The sequence below is a fragment of the Panthera tigris genome, chromosome A3 (genome assembly GCF_018350195.1).
Source record: "Panthera tigris isolate Pti1 chromosome A3, P.tigris_Pti1_mat1.1, whole genome shotgun sequence".
Taxonomy (NCBI): Eukaryota; Metazoa; Chordata; class Mammalia; order Carnivora; family Felidae; genus Panthera; species Panthera tigris.
Window position 1 is genome coordinate 58,256,122 of NC_056662.1, and position 23,582 is coordinate 58,279,703.

General features: G+C 45.5%; 1 protein-coding gene across 16 annotated transcripts in view; it reads left to right on the plus strand.

Annotated features, from left to right (window-relative positions):
* Positions 1 to 23,582, plus strand: part of RFX8 (regulatory factor X8) — a 254,901-nt gene that overhangs the window by 229,806 nt on the left and 1,513 nt on the right. For 15 of the 16 annotated variants that reach the window (XM_042981157.1, XM_042981149.1, XM_042981147.1 and 12 more), the window contains 9 exons: positions 3,055 to 3,165; positions 3,749 to 3,826; positions 6,414 to 6,527; positions 7,395 to 7,545; positions 9,789 to 9,847; positions 11,516 to 11,672; positions 14,091 to 14,185; positions 17,368 to 17,482; positions 20,075 to 20,391. In XM_042981157.1, the coding sequence (XP_042837091.1) occupies positions 3,055 to 3,165; positions 3,749 to 3,826; positions 6,414 to 6,527; positions 7,395 to 7,545; positions 9,789 to 9,847; positions 11,516 to 11,672; positions 14,091 to 14,185; positions 17,368 to 17,482; positions 20,075 to 20,391 (1,197 nt within the window). The remainder of the gene's footprint in view (positions 1 to 3,054; positions 3,166 to 3,748; positions 3,827 to 6,413; positions 6,528 to 7,394; positions 7,546 to 9,788; positions 9,848 to 11,515; positions 11,673 to 14,090; positions 14,186 to 17,367; positions 17,483 to 20,074; positions 20,392 to 23,582) is intronic. The other variant, XM_042981160.1, reaches the window with a different exon arrangement.

Below are 23,582 nucleotides of genomic sequence, written 5' to 3' on the forward strand. Positions count from 1 at the left end.
TCCTTGGCTCATGGCTCCTTTCTCAGTCTTCAAAACCAGCAAAGGCGGGCTAAGTCCTCACGCTGCCAATGCCATCTCTCTGGTTCTTTGAAGCTTGGAAGGGCTCCCCCCTGTTAAGAACCCTTGTGATTACATTGGGGCTGCCTGGATGCTCCAGATAATCTCCCTATCTCAAGGTCCTTAAAGTTAATCACATCTGCAAAGTCCCTCTCACCATCTAAGGTTCTGGGGATTAGGATGTGGATATCTTCGGGCAGTCATTAGTCTGTCTGCCATACTGTTCTTGAGCTGATCCTGGAGGGGTCACTCAGATCTTCTTTTAGGAGGCTTTCATCTTGAGAGTGTAGCTTGCATTCATGTTAGGAAGTGTGTGGGCAGTGAGGAGCTGGAGGTGAGGATTTGGGGAAACCGTAGGCTCTGGGTGGGATCAGATGGCAAATAGCTTGTCAAAGCCAGGCTGGGGAATTTAGATTTGAGACTGTAGGCCACCACTGAGGCAACTTTAGAAGGAGAATGACAGGATACATTTGCTTTGGGAGTGATAATTGAGGGAGCAGTGTATTCAAGGATGCAGAAAGGACCAAAGGCATCCAGGAGAATTGATAGGGGAAGCAGATAATACCTAGTAGATCGGGTGTTGATGGAAAGGGTCCCCCATTGTACCTCCAGGGTGAGACACATTGTATGTGCTTACTAAAGATTACAATGACATTTGTTTAGAACTACTGAAAATTCCAAACTGCATTTGATATACTTGGAAAATCTAAATAGAATTTCTCACATTTTTCTTTGTCATTTTGCTGAACTATTTCTGCAGAATGGGAATCCCTCTGATTCTTTCCTGAATGCCTTCTCCTGAAGAAATTCCAACTTCAGTGGTTCTGTAATAAACTTTCACTTTAGATTTATGATTATGTATATTATGAAGAAAAGATTTCAATCATGATTTTAAAACATTTTTCTTTCTTGAAAGATCAATTCTTTTCATAGGAAGAGCTGGGAAGGAATTAACTTCAGGAACACATAACTTTGCTTTTTATTATTATTTTTTGGTAATCAATTACTTTTACATGGTCCTTGTAATGATTTCTTACATTACTACAATATTACATATACAGACTTTGAACAGGTAGAACTGTGATGCATTTGCCATGTTGAAAGGTAGAGATTTCTGCAGTGAGACAGAGAATAGTCTGACTGGAACTATGCTTCTCCACTTGAGCATGCATAAGGCTCACTAAGGAGGCAGATTAAAATGATAGATTGCTGGCCTCATCTGATTTACTAGGGCCCTAGAGATATGAACCCCAAGTGCTCCCAGGGATTCTGATGTGGATGGTTTCAGGACCACACCTGAGAAGCACTGGCTTTGATAATAGAAACATAAGCCTCAGGAGCATTGATGAATACAGGAGGTCAGGGTGTGCTGTGGAGAAAATGGATGTAGTTAGGGTAAGATGTGGTAGGTAAGAGAAGCAAGCCCAGAGTTGGACTGGATGATTCCTTAGTGCTTCTCTAATAGAAGATTAATGACCAGGACAGTGAACTCCATGAAATAGCCCCATTTTTCTTGATGACCCACACCCACATGCTAGGAGAGCTCTCCATCCAATGACTCCAAATGAAGCCAGTGTTCCAAAGTGGTAGGAATGAAGGTTGAATAGCACCCAGTGCAAACCCAGTGAGAACCAAACAGCACCCAAAGGAAATGACATTTTTTGAGCTGTTGCCTTTCTACATGACTATGTATTTATTTAGACACATATACCTCTATTTTTATTTAAAAATATATATCAATAAGGCGAATTTCAACTTGGCATCTTCACAATATTAAGTGCATACTGTGCATTTTTCCAAGGAGAGGAACAATTGCTTTCATCAGAATCTCAAAGAGGTTCAGGACCACAAAGAGTTAAGTAGTACAGATTTTAGGACACTAAGAAGGCTGTTGACCATGACCCCTAATCTTCTCTGATCCTCACTGTGATGTGGGTTGATAACAAGGAAACATGAGAGGAGGAAGCTGGTAATGTCTGTTCTCGAGTATGTGCAGCACTGTGTGGGATGGGAGCTGAGTGCTACTCCTATCCATAAGGGTGGGTGCAGGTGGTTCGAAGGCCACTCTGCCCTCAGGTGGCTTGCAGACAGGAATATACTGCAAACCCACATAAACAATCTACTAAGCAAGATATAAGTGAGTGGCTCAGTAAGGCTCTAAGTATATAAGATCTGAGAAAGCTAAGGATGAAATATTGATCTTAGAACTGTACTGTCACAGAGCACCATTGAGTTGGAGAGACACTGAAGAGGAAAACCCTCATGCTTGTTGCAATCAAACGTGGCGGGCTATGCCATCTCAATTTCCAACTCAAAGGAATGATTTCATCCTACTCTATTGAAAATGGGAATTATTTAAAAGTAGTTCAGGAAAATCTTGAAGAAATCACTTAAAATAAAACCAATGTCCTTCAATCAAGAGTGATCATGCCTTCCCTTGCTCAAAGGGGACAGCAGGAAGGAATGTTGAATTTGCTTTCTGCCATGTTACCTTTTTTCCTCCTTGATGGAAACATTTTACCATTCTGTAATTTGTACTTCTAAAGGCTGTGCTCTTCATTTTCCTTGGTAGTTAGCCCTGAGATTTCTAATATGGGCATCATGACCTAGACAGGATCCGGTTTTATTTCAAGGAGGGACAGTTATATAGACAAGGATTATATAAATGCATTTGTGGTATTAAATTATTCATACATAATATTTTTATCATGTTACTATATAGCACTTGTAATACATGACTGCAAGAGTGATATATCTGGGTAATATACTCAGTCCTGACTGCTTCCTGATGACCATAGTTTATAGAATTATAGGAGAAAGATAATATCACTTCTAATGAAATAAGGGGGAAAGTTGCTGGATCAATGATATATCCAGAGTGTGTATAAAAGTTTGCATAGAACATTAACCTGTAGTAGCAATGTGATCATGACATGGTTTATATACAAGAAAATTCATTTATTTTGAAGAAATAATCCGTGTATAAATGGTTTCTAGTGTGAAAATCGTTCACCAATAAAGACAGACCCCATTGGATCCCCTTTGTCTGAATTCAGGAGATGTCCATTCTGGGAGCAAGAACTGGCAAAGAAGTACTCCTACAAAATGGTAGGCTTGCACACATGGGGGAAAGTAACTTTTCATGCATTCGATGCCTAGGGGAATAGATATCTTCTTATTTTGTTGTGATCATTTGAACCAGATGGAGTACGTTTGCCTTCTCCCAGACCTGTGAGCACCAACGTTCCCTCCCGGGGCTTGGTGTCAGTCAGGAGGTTCAGGTCTTCCCCTCACATCTTACAGAAAGGCTCCACCTAGGACCACTTTGTCATTAGAGTGAGGGCTTCCCTATGACAGAGCAGAGAACAGATATGCAGGTTTTCTAGAAGCTGGGACTGGGGAACATGGAGGGGCAAATTGGGGTTTAGGGAGAAAGATGTCAGATATTGGTGGCCTCTTTAGTGGATGGTACAGACCCTAGAGTTATGACATCAAAATTGAAGCTATGTCAACGTTAGGCCAATAACATGTATGCATTGCTACACATAAACAACACTGGAAGAGCTCAGCTACTGTTATATCAGAATTGCAACATGAGCAGCAGACTCTAAGGGCTTAGAAAGATTCTTTGAGAATCAGTTCATTCTGGAAGTGCCCCTAAAACTGAAATGATTTTCCATATCCTTCCTAGATGGCCTTTCTTGCTGATGAATACTACAACTATTGCCAAGAGATTTTACAAAACGTGAGGAACCAAGAACTTGAGAGGGTAGGGTTTTATCTATAAAACACAAGTATTTATGACTCATCATTAATCATTGTACTTGAAAAGACCCCTCAAGGGATGTCAAGTAGTAATTTATTGCACTGAAGTGCTTAGAAGGCAGCTATTTATAGTTATTGAGGTGATACCTGAGGTGATATTTTTATTCAGTTTAATCATTTGGAAATTTTCCAAGGTGCTAATATAACCTTATGCTTCAAATATAATTCAGCTATTTTTTAAGATGTAATTCCTGCTGATTTTGAATAAAGTGTTGGTAACATTATTCACCCTAGAATTTTCAGTAACACTAAAGAGTCATTTTACTGATAACCTGCTAACTGAAAAGGAAGCAAGACTTTGAAGCAGGGTCATCTGTGTTGTAATGACTGGATGATTTTATTCTAGAATTGGCTGTGAAAAACATGAGCAAATCTTTTAACCATTCTGAATTTTATCTTTTGCCATAGAAAATCCAGGGGAACAAGTGCACATTTAAATGAAATCTTTTTTGATGCCTAGTGTTCTAAGTACTTCAATTTTGGGTGATAATGTTCATTTGGCATGAGTTCATTTAGTACTTATTGTGTGTAAAACATTACAGTGAAGGAGATACCAAGGTGTTTTCAGGATGGCCCTTGTCCTACTAATGCAATTTTATAGATATCCATCCACATTGGATATCTAATATACTCCTTTCCTTCATTTGCTCATCAAACATTAACTTAATTCTTACCCTGTGACTAGAACCATTTCTGGAACTAGGGAACATATTCTTCATAAGGTTTATAGTCTGGTACTAAAAGGAGCAATACAAGCCAATAAATATGATACAATATGGCAAGTTCTAGAATGGCAGTTTGATTGGATTGTTTTGGGTGCCAGGAGAAAGAGTAATAAGATGGCTGAGAATCTCCCAGGGGGGGAGCCATGTTGCTGTTGATTGCAGTGAAAAAGCAGAAGTTCAACAGACTCAAAGTGCAGTAGGAAAGGGGTTCCAGGTAGAACCAATGGTGTAGGCAAAAGCAGCAAGATGTTCACAGGCAATGACATGACAGAAAGGTCACTATGACTAAATGTTAATATCTCTTAAGGAGAGAACCAGACGGAAGGTGTGAAAGTAGTCTGGTGCTAGAAAGGGTCTCATGCCCTGTGAAGAATTCTGATTGATTGAGAAGTGGGGCAGGGGGAGCGGTTGGAGACAGTGATGCAAGATCACCATACGGGAGCAGAGGGCAGTGAGGAGGTTTTGTCATAGTCAAGGTGAGAACTGAGGGGGGAGGTCTGGAGCAGTGACAATGACATCAGAAAAAAAGATAGACAAATTGGAGAACTATTCCTAAAGCAGATACAACAGGATTGGATGACTTTGGGAAGGATTGGTGAGAGAGTTATCAGAGATGAGCCCATGGTTGCTATCTCATTAAAACCCACCAACCCTGGGGCGCCTGGGTGGCTCAGTCAGTTGAGCAACCGACTTCGGCTCGGATCATGATCTCACGGCTTGTGAGTTCGAGCCCCACATCAGGCTCTGTGGTGACAGCTCAGAGCCTGGAGCCTGCTTTGGATTCTGTGTCTCCCTCTCTCTCTGCCCCTCCCCGCTCATGCTCTCTCTCTCTCTCTGTCAAAAATAAATAAACATTTAAAAAAAAAAACCCACCAACCCCAAAAAGCCATGCTCCAAATTTACCAAACTGACAGTAAAAGGATTAATAATCCTCTCATCCCACTATTGTATTTTTGTTCAATATCTATGAGTCTCCTTGGAGACGTCTTCTGAAGAATTAATGCCCTGGTAACAAGATTTCAAATCACAGGTTCATCATCAGGTACTTAGAGAGTTGGCCCTAACTTCCTTGGCAGCCTACATACAGGGATAGTCCTTGCCTGGAGTCATTGGCAGGTCCTCCTGTCAGGGTTTCAATGCTTCAAAATATTTGAGCTTACAAAAATCCCTGAAAGGCAAGAGTCTTTATTAGCTGGCATCTCATGTTGGTCATCTGGTTCAATAATAGAGTCTGAAGAGTCATCATGGGCAAAGATAAAGAAAAGTAAGGAAGCTGCCATTTTGTTCCACAACAAAAAGTATCTACAGAAGTCTTTAAAGAAGGCCCCTATGTAGAATGATACTGGTCCTCTTTTATCACAGAGTCTTTAGGTGAATTCTAAGTTGGCAAGGAGGAAGCCTCTTTGATTACATACTGTTACACGTCCTTCTGAGCTGACAAATAATTGAGGGAGTCAGTCAATGAACATTTATTCTAAACTGTGGTCTGTGGTCTGTGCCCTGTGGCCAGATCTTTATCCTGTTACAATCAACAGGAGCCCCCTTGTGGTCAGAAATGGCCTTCCTTCCAGAAAACCATGAAAATTACGTTCCATGTCTTCCCATCCAACTGGCAGTTGTTCTCTGATAGGCTACTGGAAAGAGTACTTCTAAAACACAGCCTGGAAGAACTCATAGACAAAGCTTTACATTAACTAGACTGAAATTCATCCCATTATCACTTGGAGCTGATTAAATATGTAACGGGGGATTAGTCTCACCAGACACAAAATGAGTTTTTGGAGGTATGTTCTATTCCCTCATCAGGTGGAGGACTTGCTCACTTCTTTCTGGAAATCTCTGCAGCAAGACACAGTCATGCTTATGTCATTGCCCGATGTGTGCCAGCTCTTTAAATGCTACGATGTGCAGCTGTACAAGGTAGGAAGATATTTGTCTTTCCTTTCTAGAAATCGATACCAAATGCTGGGATTAGAACCACAGCCCTCCTGCTCTGCAGTCTCTGTGGTCTTCAAGCCCTCTGAGGAGTAAATAATGGTGTTGATGGACCACGAGCCTTTTGATCTTTCCCCAAAACTCAGCTTTTTTTTTTTTTTAATTCAGCGAAAGTTACCTCATGTAAAGAAAAAGCCAATACACATGGTGACCTATGGTTCCAGTGATTACTGAACTCTGCACTAGGTCAAAGTTCTTTCTCTGGTAATTTCAACAAAAGAAGACTTTTTAGAATGAGTAATTGGAATAATTGCTTTGGAATATACCTAATTGCCAGGGTTTTCTGGTTGTTGTTGGGTTTTTGTTTTGTTTTGTTTTGTTTTGTTTTGTTTGTTTGTTTGTTTTTAATGCTCTATCTCTAGAGTGGTTATCATTATTTGGGGATCAGTTATATATAATTTCTGTGGTTCTCCTTAAGCTGGCCATGAACCTTTACCTTTTACTTTATTACCTTTTAGGAAATAGTCTAGTCCTTCAAAGTTTTTAACACAAAGGTTGAAAAACGGTGGCTGGGTTCTCAGCCCTTATGTATTTGGATTTGACCCACCTACTATTGGCTGAAATAGTGTTTCTTAACATTTTGAATCAATTAGCAATGTTTTAAGATCTTAAAAAAAAAAAAAAAAAAAAAAAAAAACCATCCTGGCTGCACATCCTGCACAGTGAGCAGTGAATGGCCAAGCCGCTGGTGGCTTTCTCTCTGAGTTTGTGGCACGTCTGACCATGGCCACTTGTAACTAGAGGACCCCTACCCTGGGCGGCAGCCACCACATCTTGACGATTCTGTTGCAGGGAATTGAGGACGTTCTCCTTCATGACTTTTTGGAAGATGTTTCTATTCAGTACCTGAAATCTGTCCGGTTATTTAGTAAGAAATTTAAGCTGTGGCTACTTAATGCTTTGGAAGGGTTTCCCGCCCTCGTGCAGATCTCTAAACTCAAAGGTAGGTTTCAGTAAAAAAAAAAAAAAAAATGAATTCTGTTGAGAGTAGATGACGTATCTGACTTTCAGACTGAGGCAGGACACCTCAGTTGTTGGGTAACTCTTCCCCTCCTGCACTAAACTGTGGTATGCAAGGCATGACCACTTCAGATCTGCTGGTGTTTGCTTTAGTGCGATGATGGGTCCTTGTGCTGATCCACCCACACCCTTTCACTATTGCCCCTTATAAATACTAACAGGGACTTCTGACAGGCCCTCCGGGATAGAGGTGCAGGGAAGGAGCTGGCTCTGCCTCCAGCCCCTGGCTGATGCAGCCTTCTCAAACCAACCCCCGAAGGCAGCCTACAGTCCTTGGGCTCACTGGCCACGCAAGCAGGGCTGCCCAGGGCTCAGGCTCCAATATTCTTCCGCCTCTTTGTGCTCTGTGTGGCCTCCCGCAAGGCTTCAAAGAATATTGCTCCCTCTTTTGAAATCCCTCCCATGCCCTTAACTTTCTTACAGCTCTTGGGCCACAGGGGCATTGACACCTTTGTGGTCTCAGTCTGCCCATTGGCTTTCTAGAACACTTTCCCTTCCATCGTGCTACCAGATGGCAGTGGCTGAATACTACTTCCCCCAGGCTGCTTGCCTGCTCCAGGACTACAATGGCTTCCTTTAAATGCCAGCATTCACCCACGTGTGTGTGACATGTTTATGGTCCTGGAAATACCCATTTTCTCCCTCCTGCCTCTGTGAGGTTTTCCACCACCACCTGTAGCTGCTTCCAACAGCCTCCCCACCAGGACCCTCCTTTTCCTGGGCCAGCTTGCTCAGGGCTGAGTCTTGCTTTCTTTGCACACTGTTTGCTACCTTCTCAGAGTGCCCACATAACAGGACCATGTCTAATTTTAACCCACCAGCCCTGCACCCCTTGCTGGGTTCGGTACTCACACTGGGTATCTTGATCTCGTGTGACCCACCTGGATCTATGGGACCATGACCATGAGACTGCCAGCCAAGAATCCGCAGGGAGGGGGTGCTGCAGGGAATGTAAGGTCTGGAACTTGCTGTGGCAGAAGATCCATGAAGTGGGGAGACCAAGCCCCGCTCCAGCTTTCCTGTGGTGGCTTTACCTCCCATCTTAACCCAACCCCGGGCTCCCTCTGTCCTTCCCAGAGGCACTTCAGAGCCTCCTAGTTGATCATCCTGCCTCCAGCCTCACCCCCTCAGTCACACTCCCCTCCACACCTAGTGATCATTCTACACAGTTATCTGACCCATTAAAACCTTCCATAGCCCCTGCTGCCTGGAAAGTCCCCTATGCAAAGTCATTCTCAGCTTGGCCTCTGGCCTCATCTTTGTCCCCAGCCCCCCAGGACATCCCTCCACTGGTGCTCCTCAGCAACACAAGACAGGTTGTCCCCAAAAAGGCCCTTATTCCTGCTCCTGCCTGTGCCTAGACTGCCAACCCCATCCGCAACCCCCCTCCCTCACCCCCCACTCCTCACCCTCGCTAACTCCTAACTTGCATGTTCTAAGTCATCCCTGACACCTTCTTCCAAACAGGCCTCTCCCTTCCCTCAGCAACCCCCACCCCCACCCAGCACCCCCTTCCTTCCTTCTTCCCTATGCTGCTCTCACACTGCCAGAGCACTTACCCTGCTGTGGGGAGGGAGTCTGCATGTCTGGTGACCCATCCTCAGGGGGTGAGCCCCTAGAGGGTAGAGGCTGCCTCCTTTATCCAAAAACCTGGCAAATACCCAGCAAACATTTATGGAGCAAACGCTGCACGCACATCGGTCATAAAGATTTGTCAGATGAATACATGCACACATTCCCTTTAGATTTTCTCTTGTCATCCTTTCCTTTCCTTGGGTCATTTTTTGAGGAGAGCACTGTAGAGATGACAAAGTCTGGGAACTCAAGTTTCCTGGGTAAAAATCTTCAACTCCTTTGAGCCGGTGTATCAGATGCCGGGGTTACATCATTTTATGGTACAAGGGAGGGGAGACTGAGGGGAAGGGGTGGGGGAGGGGGGTGTTTTAGTCAGTGGCCCCTGTCAACCTCTCCTAGCCATTCGGGAAAAGGTCAGCGGGTGGTGGGAAGCAGGATACACAGAGGTCTCCCGATGTGGAGGGCAGTTTAGGTGGCTGTACCTTCCTAGGTAGATGTGTGTGCCTCTGTCTGTGCCTCCTCTCCCCCACTATGTACATGAGAACTTGAAGCTACCCTGTCAGTAATGGCCACGTGTATTGTTCTTAACAGAAGTTACTGTGTTTGTCAAAAGACTAAGAAGAAAGACATACCTTTCCAACATGGCAAAGGTAGGTTTCGGCCAACATGACAGGAGGGAACAAAGCAGTTTCTTGAAGCGAAAAGTGAAAGCTGCAAGTATCCCCTAGGAACAGGTGGCAGTTCCCTTTGCAGGGAGGCCATGTGCATCCACTTAAAGGGCAGAGGGCAGACAGGAGGACCTTGCTGGCCACTAACTGGGAAGGCCTAGTGGGGCCAAGACTCATCTAGAAGCCCATCCCTCAGCTCCCCTCCTCAGAAAGGTTCTCCCTGCAGAAGAGAAAGCAGAACAAGCAGGTCAATGTTATAAAGTTCCAGAGGAAGACCCCATATAAGAGCAGACCAGGGCCAGTTAGGGTCAGAGGTGAAAGGGCATCATGGCAGACAGAGCCCTTCAGCCAGTGCGTGGCCCCAAGGACTCAGTGTGTCCGGGCTGCCAGGTCTCCCTGCTGGATTGATTGTGTAGTTTCAGTGTTAGAGGAAGGCAGACTGGGGCCGAAAGAAAGATTATATAATGCCTGTGTGCAGGCCGCTCGGGAATCTGTTCTGAAATCCTATGGACACCAGATCAGGACAGTGCTTAGACTGCTGCTCTGTTCCAAATCAGCAGGAGCTGTGTTGGGCCTTCCACTTAACCCTCTCCATCCCTCCAGCACAAACTCTCCCTAGACTTTGCATTCCTAGGGGCTGTTTCCTGCCTACTGCTCACAGCCCGTCCAGTTCTCCAGCACTTTCTCATTCCTGGTTGGGTCAACGGGTGATGGCCTCACAGCAAGGCCTTCATCCCAACCCAACTCAAATGGCAAGCTTGGGTTCTGGAGCCATGCCACTCTGAATCTTATCTTTGTTAACAGTATCAGTTGGGAATGTTTACTGAACACCCCAGGTGCCCTCAGGCTCCTCCTCAGTGAGATGGAGGTGGCTCTAGAGCCTGCTCCTGAGGCGGGTGTGAGGATGACCATCCCACAGACTCCAGGAATGTAAGGGACTGGATTGGCGCCCTTGGCCAGCTGAGGAAATCAGCTACTTTCCAAACAGCTGAGGAAATCAGCTCCCAGAGGCTGAATTCATGGCCCTCCCTCTGAGAGGAAAGGACAGGGACAGCTTCTGAGTCCCCACAGCCACCCTGTGGAACCAGTCAACACTCACTCTGCAAAGCCACATTTCCCTTGCAGAAGCTCAGTCACTTACTGTGTTCCTCTCTAGAGTAGTTTAGGCTTGTGGAGTGGGGTGCCCCGAGAACCCCGACTGCTGTGAGCAAACCACTCTGAATGCTTATTTTCAGAAATACAGTTCTAGAATGTGGGAAATTCAAACACGTCAGTTGTCATTTAGGATTCAGTTTTAATCCACTTCTCTTTCTCCTCAACAAAAAAGTCTTGGTCATTTGGAGAGGGGGATTAGGCAAAAGTAAAATGCCAAGGGGCGCCTGGGTGGCTCAGTTGGTTGAGTGTCCGACTTCAGCTCAGGTCATGATCTCGCAGTCAGTGAGTTCAAGCCCTGCATTGGGCTCCGTAGTGACAGCTCGGAGCCTGGAGCCTGCTTCCGATTCTGTGTCTCCCTCCCTCTCTGCTCCTCCCTCACTCAACGCTCTGTCTTTCTCTGTCTCTCAAAGATGAATAAATGTTAAAAAAAAAAAAAAAGTAAAAAAGTAAAATGCCAAGATTTAATGAGGTATTATGCTTCCCCATTATCTTTAGACTATGAGAATGGTATTGAAAAACAACAAGAGGGTCAATGTTTTGAAGTCGGATCTACATGCCATCATCAATCAAGGTGCTTTGGACACTTCTAAGAAAGCCCCGCCGAGTAACCCGTGCAGCACGGCTGACCTGGAGACGCACACGGAGATGCAATGTAATCTTCCTTCTGCAGCTCGCGTTACTGGAGCGCTTGGGATATATCTGGGGCTGCCCGGCCATCACTAGTTTATGAGTTCTTAATAGAGGTAGAACCTACTTTACTCTTTAGTATTATACTTTATCTGCTCGCACACCTCTTCCTGCAGGGGTGAGGAACACCCAAGGGAACACTCCTCCAGGGTCCGCCAGGCCACCAGTGTTAGTACATGTTTGTTGAATGAATGAACAGATGAGTGTGGTTGTTGCCTCACAGCATCTCTTTCTGGAAATCAACCTGGAGTGTCTCCTTTGGAAGAAAAGACTTCTTCATCAATCTTGTACACGCACAGATTCGAAAGTGTCTTTTCTACCCTTGTCTGAACTGGATTGAATGACCTCCCTGCCTTGCCAGATTCTGCTGCCACTATTGTGAGCATCATCAATTATTATTTTTAACAATGTGAAATTTAACCATGGTGCTTTTACTGTGTTTCGCTACTTTCCAAACAAGTGATAGTAAGTATGTGGATATTCCTGCCCTTTGCTATCTGTCGTAATTATTTTTTTAAAAAATCTCCCTTCCACAAAGAGCTCGGCAAGCTGGCTGACAGCATCGTTCCATCCTGGGGAAGCAAGAGTAGTGAGAGAAGGAGCTGTCCTCACTCAGGGGGAGAACCTGGGTGCTGTTTCAGGAGGAGAGCTGCAGAAGGTGTACGACCTCCTCCCCCAGACTGTAGGCGAATCTCTAGGCCCTTGTATGAGAGTCGCCGGGAGTGGGCCATGGGGGCCGTGCTCGGTTGGCACCCATTCCAGACACTCCACCAGGGAGTCCTGGGAAGGTCTACTAGCTTCATCCTCCACGAGCCTGACTCTGTCCTGATACACTCAACTCTGCATAGAGCTCTGCTTCCCCAGAACCTGTGAGCTCCTTTGGATGTCAGCCGTGGCTTCTTCATCTTGCTCCACCCAGCACAGTGCTGGCACAGGGTAGCCCTTCAGTGCTTCATAACTAGATGAGTACCTGGAGTCAGCAGTGCATACATGCACTGCAAACTATCCTCGCCTCTTTCTTTAACCTTGAAGTAGGGCTGACTTTGGTAGGATTGTACCAGTTATTAAAATATTTAAATAGGTCCATACTGGGCCACCTGGGTGGCTCAGTCGGTTGAGCATCCAACTTTGGCTCAGGTCATGAGCTCACAGTCTGTGAGTTCGAGCCCCGCGTTGGGCTCTGTGCTGACAGCTCAGAGCCTGGAGCCCACTTCTGATTCTGTGTCTCCCTCTCTATCTGCCCCTCCCTTGCTTGTGCTCTATCAAAAATAAATAAACATTAAAAAATTTTAAAACAAAATAATAAATAAATAGGTCCATACTTTTTGGCTAGTAGCCCCTGCCCCTGTTGCCTGGCGATCCCAAATCCCAGCTCCTCCCTAGGATCTCCCTTTCCAACCAAACCAGCAATGAAAAGGTGAATACCTAACCCAGCAAGCTTCAGAGATATGGACAAGCAGTCCTCATTAGTAGGAGCCCAAAAGGCCTCCCTCTCAGGCTACTGGCTCTCCCCAAAGCTCCAGGTGCTTGCCCAAACCCTGCTTTTGCTCCCGCTGGAGCCCAGGGAACCCCAGGAAGGCATGAGGCCTCTCTCCCAGATGCCTGCCCAGTCCTCCTGTGTCCCTGCTGGCATTCTTGTGGATGGAAGAACTTCCAAGAGGGCACAGAGCCAGCAGGGAAGCAGTATGCTGGTAGCCACTGCTGACACCTAGCAGGCAAATGCTTGAGGTGTACCTCAAAGATCTGCCAGATGAACCCTGGCCAAGCCTCAGTCAGGGCCATGGCAACCTACTCGGTTTTCTAAACTCTGCTGGGTCCATGGCTGCATTCAAAAAGGCGAGAGAGCCAAAGGCTGTTCTTTGCTAAGTGCTGCCTGTGCAGGTGCAGGAGCCAAGTCCCAACGTCACATGTGCTGGGGCTCCACCCTTCAGGTCTGTACTAATTGAGTTTATAACCCCAGGCAAGGCACATCCCTCATCAGCTTTGATGTCCACCATCAGTTTTGAGGACATTAATAAACTACCCCTTTTGTGAACATGGCAAGGATAGGTGAGGTCATGTCTGTATCATGCAATGAGCTCATTTCTAGCTGGGTTCTGTATAATTACAAGGTGTAGTTATTATTTCAAAATATTTTTTCCATTTCAACAAGTGACAGAGGTGGTTCCTAAGAGGCAAGACCACATAACTCTGAACTAGTTGACCGCAGAGGTGACAAATCCGGCTTTAGAATTCATGCTTTGTGTTCAGAAGGGGTGTGAGGCCCCAGGGAGTTCCTTTAAACTACTGTTCCAGTGTCGTCCCCTAGGTTACCCCGTACACAAATACTTACAGTAAAATCCTCCTTCTTGGCTCACAATCTTTTTGTTTCTTTTGTCTATAGGTTTAAGCAGTTTGATTTCTTTGCTGGGGACATCCACAGACCTCAGTGTATTCCTGAATTGTCTGTCTTCAAATCTTCAAGCATTTGTCTTCCAGGTACAAAACCATGATTTTTAAAATTTTTTGAATTTACATCCAAGTTAGTTAGCATATAGTGCAATAATGAGTTCAGGAGGAGATTCCGGTGATTCATCCCCTATGTATAACCCCCAGTGCTCATCCCAACAAGGGTCTTCCTTAATGTCCCTTACCCATTTAGCCCATTCCTCCACCCACCACCCCTCCAGGAACCCATAGTTTGTTCTCTATATTTAAAAATCTCTTATGTTTTGTCCCCCTCCCTGTTTTTATATTATTTTTGCTTCCCTTCCCTTATGTTCATCAGTTTTGTACCATGATATTTTTTTTAAGGGAAGAAGGGGTTGTTGATCATTCCAGCTACATTTTAGCACCAGTGCCCGTGACCCGATGAAATGAAAGAGTTTTCTCTGGCCAGAAATGCGTCATTGCTGGTGCGGGTGTTAAAGATAGGGAAGTGGTGTCTCACTCCTGTAGCAAGGCAGGAATCGGAGGCTGGCACATGCAGGTGTGTGTTTGTGGGTAAGCATGTGCGCTTGGGTGAGCACATGTGGGCTCAGGTGTGTATGCAGGTGAGAATGTATATGCAGGTGAGTGGGGGTGGGTGAGCATGTGTGTGTGAGTGACCACTAGTGAGTGTGTGTGCAAGTGAGCATGTGGGGGAGGCATGCGTATGCAGGTGAGTGTGTGTGTGTGTATGTGTGTGTGTGTGCGCAGGTGAGCTTGGATGAGTGTATGTGTGCATCAAGCAGAAGTGTCTAGGAGGAGGGGCAATTTCGTCTGTTTGGGGAGAATGGCACTTTTCTGGGTACTTTGCAGAACCATCCCAATAAAGCATCAGGCTTGATTTCACAAAATCAAAGACGAATTGTTTTCAATATAGATGGGTTTTGTCCTTCCGGTAGACTTGAAACTTGGGTGTTCCTTGAACAGGGAGGGTTCTTTGCTTAATTGTCATCATCCTCTGCTTCCACAGCCACACTGTAAGAGCTGAGAATGCTGTCCGAGAAAGCTACAGCACCCTTGTCCTAGTGGCCCACGGTGGGTGGGGCATTGTCCTCTGAAGTCTGAGGCCGTCAGGAAAGGCCTTGATGAGGGAGGCGGGGTTTAAACTGGGGTGTGGAAGGTGAATAGGATTAAAACAAGCTAAGGGAGTAATGTCCCCACGAGAGATCTGAGCAGAATGAGCATATGGAAAAAGGAGGATCTGTCTAGGGAAGAAGAAGCAGACATCTCTGGAGGAGACTTAGAGGGCCTGTACCGCGAACATGACTTTGGGCTTTCTCTGTTTAAGCCTCTTGTCACATTTCTTTCTCTCCTCTTTCCTGCCCTGCCTGTTCTTGTCCGTATGCCTGTCCTCCCCATCAAAGAGAAAGGGCGCAGACAATACCTGAGACAAAGACTGCAGGCAGCACTGGGATCACACACCTCATAGAGATGAACCAGAAAACTTTTCAGAAAAGAACTTGAAGGTCATTCCCAACCTTTGGCAGGTGTCTGTTTCCATTCTTTGCTTCTGGGTGCTAATCATTCCAGATTCTGTATGGCTTTTATCCCTCCCCGTCGGTCTTTGGCAAAGCTTATTTATAACAGTGGTAAACATGTTTAGGGCTATGATGCTGTGGAGACATTTATTCACATGAAAGCTTCACCCACAGAAGTTTTCAAGCCTCTGTTCCTTGTTTTGGGTATTCATCACCTCTGACTTTAACCAAGATGAGCCCTCTGATACCAGTAATACCAGACCTGCCTTGGAGCAGCCAGAGGGGCTCATCTTATTTTAGACCACGTAACATGTTGTATTTCCCAAGACTCCACCACCCTATCTTCAGCCTTCACCAATGAAGCATGTTAGAAAAATGGTGTTTTTGTAACTGCGTGCCTTTGAAGGGCTTGTTTTTGTAAAGCAGCTTGGCTGATAAAAAGCAGTGTATTGTCAATAAAATACTCAGACTGTTAAAATGTAAGCCCTTGGGCATGTGGGAGATGACTAATGGCTTCCGTGGCTAGCATCTGGCAGCTCGCTAGCAGAGGGAGATGTTCAGCTGTGTCACGTGTTCGTTCTCCCCGTTCTTGTGCAGTTGGGGCCCAGGAGCAATTTCTGAACACGGGAACCTGAGGTGCCACGTGGGTGGCGAGCGGAGGAATATTCCATACTGTTGAGGGTTTATGTCTAAACGTCTAAGCAGAGAGCTGGTCGCCCGCAGCTACTTCTCTTGATGCTCTAAAAAAGTATCCTTGTGTCTGTGAAGCAGGGCTTCTCCCAGGAGCCCCATTTAGATGATCAGAAAGACTGGCGGGGGGTGCCAGAAACCACGGGGGGAGCGGGGTTCATGTGTTCCCAGAGCCCAAGGCACTCCCAGTGAAGGCAAAGGAAGGAGAGAAGCAGTGATGAGAAAGGGGATTCCTTCATTCCTAGACAGTCTCAACATCTCCTCCTCAGAGACATGTGGCTAAGCCAGTGGGTGGTCCACATATGCGATGAGGCTTAGGAGGCTTTGGGGCATTCATTCCAACATTTGCATGCAAGATTCATATGATCCCATGGGTTTGTAATTCATTGCAAGTGCGGCCCAAGGCAACTCCCAGTCTGGTTAGTTTCTCAGCCTGCACACAGAGAGGCATCTCACCCACACCCAGTTAAGTGCTATGCAGGCCATCGGCTGGCCTCGGCTCTGTTGACCCCACGGGTGGGACCTGCCAGTCCTCAGATCATTCACCTGACGCAGTGGCCAGGTTTGTGCTTTCCAAAATCAGTGCCATTACTTTCATTATTGTGGGATTCTGTGCGACTTTTTCACACGAACGTCCTTGGCAAGGATAAAACAGCCACCGTCTCTCTCAATGGCTACTGCCAGGTGGGCTTCAGTGAGGCTGCCCTGCAGGATTTCTCTGTTGCGCTTCAAAAATGACTTCTTTCATGGGGTTAAAACAAAAAATGTAGGCCAATCTCCCACCTCTTTCCTTCTCTCCACCAACTTCAAAAGGTTCTTCTCTGGAATCATCTCCACAGGAGATGCCACAAGACCAGATATAGGCCAGTGTGCCTCTGCCTCTCTGCCCGCCTCATCATTTCTTCTTCCTCTTCTCCTTGGGCCACTTGGGAAAGTCTGCGCATGACACCTATGCGCATTTGAAAACATGATCTTCTTGATTTTGTCATAAACCCCAGCATTTTTTTCCTCACAAAAATGTAATAGCCAAGCAGAAACAAAGAAGAGTTTATCAAATTGGCCGCCAGCTTCCAGCTGAGATGGAATTTCCTTCTTACCACTGTGAGCAAAGCCATGACCCTCTGCCACAGAGATAGTTTTGGTAAGTCAGAGACTACAAAACATTTTGTATTCTACCCTTTAAAAATGTTATCATAGGGGCACCTGGGTGGCTCGGTCAGTTAAATGTCCAGCTTTGGCTCACGTCATGATCTCGTGGCTGGTGGGTTCGAGCCCTGCATTGGGCTCTGTGCTGACAGCTCAGAGCCTGGAGCCTGCTTCAGATTCTGTATCTCCCTCTCTCTCTGCCCCTACCCACTCACACTCTGTCTCTCTGTCTCTTAAAAATAAATAAACATTAAAAAAAAATTTTTTTAATGTCATCATAGCATAAGTATTCTCCGTGTTCTACATAGAATCCAGTCATCTCCTTTTCACCTTTTAAAGCAAAATACAACATAGACACAGAAAGTCATACAAAGCCATAACAATCATTTTTTTTAATGGCAACATGATACATGCTTCCCTTTCCCATTCCATCATGGTTGGATGTTTTAGAAGCTTCCCCAGGTTTTTATTTGTTTGTTTGTTTATCTGTCTGTTTGTTTGTTTTAAGTAGGTTTCAAGCTGAACACAGCCCAACACGGGGCTTGACCCCTAGATCAATAGTCGGATGCTTAACCAACTAAGCCACCCAGGTGCCCCACCTTTGTTTTTAAATTGTGTTCTTGGGACATGTTGAAGAAAGCACCCAGGAAGCCAACTAAGATAGAAAAAAAAGTGGGTTCTTTGGGGTGCCCATATTTAAATTCTATAAATAACAGTTGATAAAGTCATCCTTGTACGCAGATAGTGGAAAGAGTGAAATAGCATCCATTGCAAACTTTCTGGTCAAATGGGTGGTCTTTCTCTGTCCGAGAAGCTCATGTCTATCACATCTGTGGCAAAGATGGTGTGTAGGAGAGCTGTAGGAAGGGAATTTCACCCCTGAGCCCTCCAGCCTCATGGAAAGAATCACTCACTCCAATGGCTATTTATTGTGTCCCTACAAAGTCGCAAGCGCCTTCCTGGGCACTGAGCATACAGCAGTGGAAAGACAAAGTCTCCACCCCTGTGATCTTGCACACTAATCAGGGTGAGGAATCCCTGCTCCAGAGATGTCCTCACGGCGAGCAGGTGGAACAAGGAAAAGGAGATAAGCCCTATGGTAGACCAGTTTTGCCAACACTCTGGAGGGTGGCTGCTGTGAGTTGCCATGGAGATGACACCCATTGGTAATGAGATTTCCCCTTTAATGAAGTCCAAATGACTCTGCTTTATGCTAATGCTCTCCCAGCACAAATTGATGGCGCAGGGCTCACATGTAGTCATGGAAAGAAACCCAGCCCTGAAGCTATCGTCCCCTCCCCCAATACACTTTCTTTGGATCCCTGTATGAAGCCCAAGAAAGTATTTACACCAGTTTTTCCTCTTCACATGGTTAAGTGGGCCAGAGGGAGGTCAGGCTCATTCAAGACCCTGTCAAGCCATCCCATCTCACCCAGATCTATCAAGGAAAAACAAACATTGTATAAGGCTTTGATATGGACAGAAGTTTGCTTGAAATGGACAAAAGGCATTGAAACAGGCAAAAGGTTCAGCACACTGGTCTGAGTTATCTCTGTCTTTCATTGTGTTTGAGTTATTTTACAACTCTAAATTGTGTCCAACTGATGATAATGCAAATGATCCTCCTTCAGGGAAATGCAAACTAGCTGTGTCAGGTGGATGCCATTGATTACTGTCCTGAGGACAGGTCTGTTGAATTTGTGTAAATTCTTCACTGTCTGTATATGGTCAATGCTTTGAATTCTCTTTTGAACCAGTTGCAACATTTTACTAACTTCCTCTTTAATAAATGACACATGAGTTCTTTGACACCCATTCATTTTATATCTGTATAAAGAGTCAAGGTTTTACCTTCATTAAAAAAGTGTCTTTTAATGATAGCAATAAGCCAGATCCCCCTCCCCCACACCCCACCCCAGTCCCGCTTTTCAGCCTAACGTTAATTATCTTTTCCTTTTCTGGAAAACCAAAGGCCTTGGGATTTGGAGCGTTCGGCTGAGTCACATGCCCTCCTGTCTCCCCTACCAGTCTCACTGAGGGCACCCCTTGCAGGCCCACGTGAGAGAATGCCAGCCAGCTTCCCTCCCCCACTTCCCTCACCACAAGATGCAGCCACACAGACTGCAACAGGGGAAAGGCATAGCTACGTTTCCAGCTCTTTCCAGCCTCCTAAGGGCAGCTGGCTCCCTTCTGCACTATACCTCCACGCCTCCCAGCCTGTCCCTTACGGCCCAGCCTCATGTGCCAACCACCGGAGGCCAAGGAGGCACATTCTCCAGCTCTGGGAGCGGCATCTCTTTCTCTGTGGGATTTGTTTTTCTCCCACCTCACACCAGATGGGTTTTAAGTTCCCCTTCATGGCTCAGGCTATGTAGCTGTCTGTGCTTTCTGTCCAAAAGCCTCCTTGACCGGGATTCATGGGTATGGAATGCCCGCCTAGGACCCCTGAGGATCTGCTATAGGAGTGAGAAGGTCCCAGTAACCAGGAGTTGAAAGCCCCAGAAAAGTTGGTATTTCCACAGTGATCTGTTTATTTGTCTATCTGTCTATATCTAATTATTCATTTGGGCTTGTTATTTCAATGTAGGCTCCTGGCATCTGTTTCATTTGCTGCTTCTGGAATATGTGATTCATACACTTCAGTCATGCATAGAAGAGGAAGAGGATGACGATGATGTGGAAAATCTCAAGGAAATGCTACCAGATGACCAGTCTCTTGTCCAGTCAGACCAGGCAACCTTCCACCCTCCAGATTCTTCACCAGCCCTGGCGTATGACAGCCCACATATGGATCCACATCGGGTGATGCTGAAACACATAGGCCAGAGCCGATGTCCTGTGGGTGTGAACAGTGTGTTTCTCAGGGTCCTGGGCTTCCTGGTGGACACTGACACGGGTGATAAGGTACAGACACAGGGGCAGGCTTGGCAAGGGAAGTAAGAACTATCACATGGTTAGGAAATCCACGAAGATCATTCTGTCCAAACAATGATACACGATTCTAGACTCATCTTTGCTTCAGGAGATTTTTGCCAGGGGTGATGATAGTAGCTTATCTGTTAAACACTGGTCAGCAAACGTTCACGGTGTATAGATTATGTGCCAGGCACACTTAGAGGTGTGGAATATTTGGATGGCCTGGGTCTTGCCTTGCCAGAGTTTGCCAGGCACGCTTATGATGAAATTTGAAAGAAAGAATTCCTGAGATGTTTTTGGTGCAAAAAGGTGATTTTATTATAGCATGGGACAGGACCCGTGGGCAGAAAGAACTGCACTGGGATTGTGAGGAGTGACTGATTATATACTTTTTGATTAGTGGGGGTTAGGGATAGCATAAGTCTCAGGAATTTTGAAGCAAGGCTTTCAGGACCTTGAGGGACTAGCTACTGTTAAGATAAGGTTTAGTCTGTAATAAAACATAAACATTAATGCACTAAGGCAGCCATGACTTCCTTGAGGAAGGTCACACTCCGCATGTTTCAGGTGTCTGTCCGTGGGCTGAAAGCTGTAAGATTTAGTTTAAGCTACATTTCTCTTGACTTTGGTTTCCTCAGTAGTTAGGCTAACTGAGCTAACTAAACTAAGAGGTAAGCCCTGAAAACACCTCTACCACTTCGGATTTTGAAAAGATGGAATTGGGGTACATCTTGAAAGATACAAAAATAAGAATTGCTATTTCCACCTACTATACAACTTTTCTATACATTATCTCCAAGCCATACAGCCCAGCAGAGTATCTGCCCTTATCATTTCTATGCCATGGCTGAGGGAACTGAGGCTCAGAGAAGCTAAGTGACTTGCAGGAAGTCACACAGCAAGCAAATAGTGGAATGGAGATTGGAACCCTGGCCTGCCTGATCTCTAGTCCATTCTTCTCCCACAACACAAGATCAGAGGAGGGTGGTCCATGCCCGAAGGAGAATAGGACACAGATTGCAGAGTTCAGAGAGGGGACCTTGAGTGCCAGAAAGAGGAGCCAGGCTGCTGGAGCAAGCAATTGAAACTCCTCCGTTGCCTGGGGAAGTGGAGGGTGCCTCGTGTAAAAAATTGTCTTAGTACTAATTTCTAAACCTTCTATACACGTTTGGAAGTTTAGCCACTTTACATAGTATTTCTTTTACACCCGCAAGTTCCCTCCCCTTTTGAGAAGATGAGGAGTTGAGCTGAGTAGGAGATCCAGGCAAGGCCATTGCCCTTCACCTGAGTTAACAGTGGTCTTGACCATGGGAATGAGTCACAGCCTGAAACTGTTCAATGCCCTATAGTCCTCACAATAACCAGAACCTCACAGGGACCTTTCCTTCCTGAATAAACCCTCATTCCAAGTACCCCAGAGTGCAGAGAACCCTGTTATTAAGCACTACTTGGACAGAACACCGTACTAGACAAAAATAATATGAGCCAGAGTGAAAGAAATGCATGTCGGGTTTACACATTCTCTGGTTTTGGTCTTTGTTTTCTTGTCTTGCAATAGTTATGTTCATATATCCAGCTGCCTTTGATGCTGTTGGTGGAGTAGGTTCAGTAGGTGGATATAGGTTCTTATCTATAAATAAGAAACTCACCTCCTCTGTGAGTGTGTATGTGAAGCAGACATGACAGATAGGCGTGAAATAGTGACATACTGGCCTCAAATCAGGGACCCAATGGTGGGGGCAAGGAGAGCTGGGCCCTGTTAGGAGAGGAGCAGCTGGGGACAGTTAGGGCATCACTCACGAGCTGGTATTTCAGGGCTGCTGGCAGAGAGAAGGCCCAGTTAGATCTGAAGAAGGGACCAGTTGGCCAGGCTGTGCCCAGGAAAATGTGTCTCCCTGCACCCTGACCCTCTGGACGAAATGTCCTGTCCTGGCAACAGGGCCCTGCAAGGGCTGGCCAGTGGGAAACTCACCTGAGTACACTCTGGAACATTGTATGGAGTCCTAACAGGACAAGGAATTGTGCTGGACATTCAGCTCCAAGTGTGCACGTCTCCACTCACTGGCTGGGGAGAGAGCTAGGACTGTAGACAATTTGACATGCCCCTTAGTCACCAAGGTAGCCAGGAGTAAACTTCGTGGTGGGCATGTAAATGCATCGTTTCAACAACACAATGAGATGTACCATCATTGTTCCCGGTTCACAGATAGCATAACTGAGGCTCATGAAGGGTTGAGTAATGTTCCCAAGGTCACCTCACTAGTAACTGACAGAGCAGAGATTCAAACCTTCGTAGATCTCCTTGCAAAACTGTCCCTTCCTAGCACCCTCTCTCTTCCCAGAAGGTGCTGCCATGTGCTCTAATTCCAAAAGCAGTGATGGGAATAAATTAGAAATACCTTCGAGTCTGATGATTTGGGAACATAAGTGGGCAGTCTAGTACATAACTTCCTAGATGAGATTCAGATTCCCTGTCTTCCACTTCTTAGCTGAGAATCTTGGGCAAATTTCTTAATTTATCTGTACCTCAGTCTCTTTATCTACAAAATAGGAATAATACTATCTAATTCCATAGGGCAGCTATGAAGCTTAAATAAGTCAATCATTGTAAGATTCTTGGAACATAAGTTAAGTACCCATAACCATTAGTCATCATTATTAATTCTCCAATGAAACCTCCTAAACTGAGCACCTTTCACCACACCCCACCCAATCCCCTAGCAACTCTGAAGTTCATTGCAGTGGGGTTTGACCTATATTTAATTGGTGGAAACAATAGAGAAAGACATTAACTACTTAATTGAACTACATAATAAAGCAATACAGGCAGATGAATGTCAGATAATCCAAGATAATATGCATTAGAGATTAATTAAACCTGCCTCTGTTTGTGCATGCTTGCTGAATTAGCTATAATGACTTAAACACTCTAACACCAAAAAGTTACGCTCATCTAATTTTTATTGCATTCATTATTCGGCATTTGCACTCATCATCAACAAAAAAGCACACCCTCTGTGTCCCATCTGCATTCATCTGCCACGAGTTAACACCCCATTCAGCTGCACATCTGTGGCAGCCTCGTTCTTGGAACAATTTAGTGCCGCCCTGCACCTATGATAACAACCGAAGTCAGCATTCTGGACTGCCATATCCATCTGCCACTCTTCCACATTCTA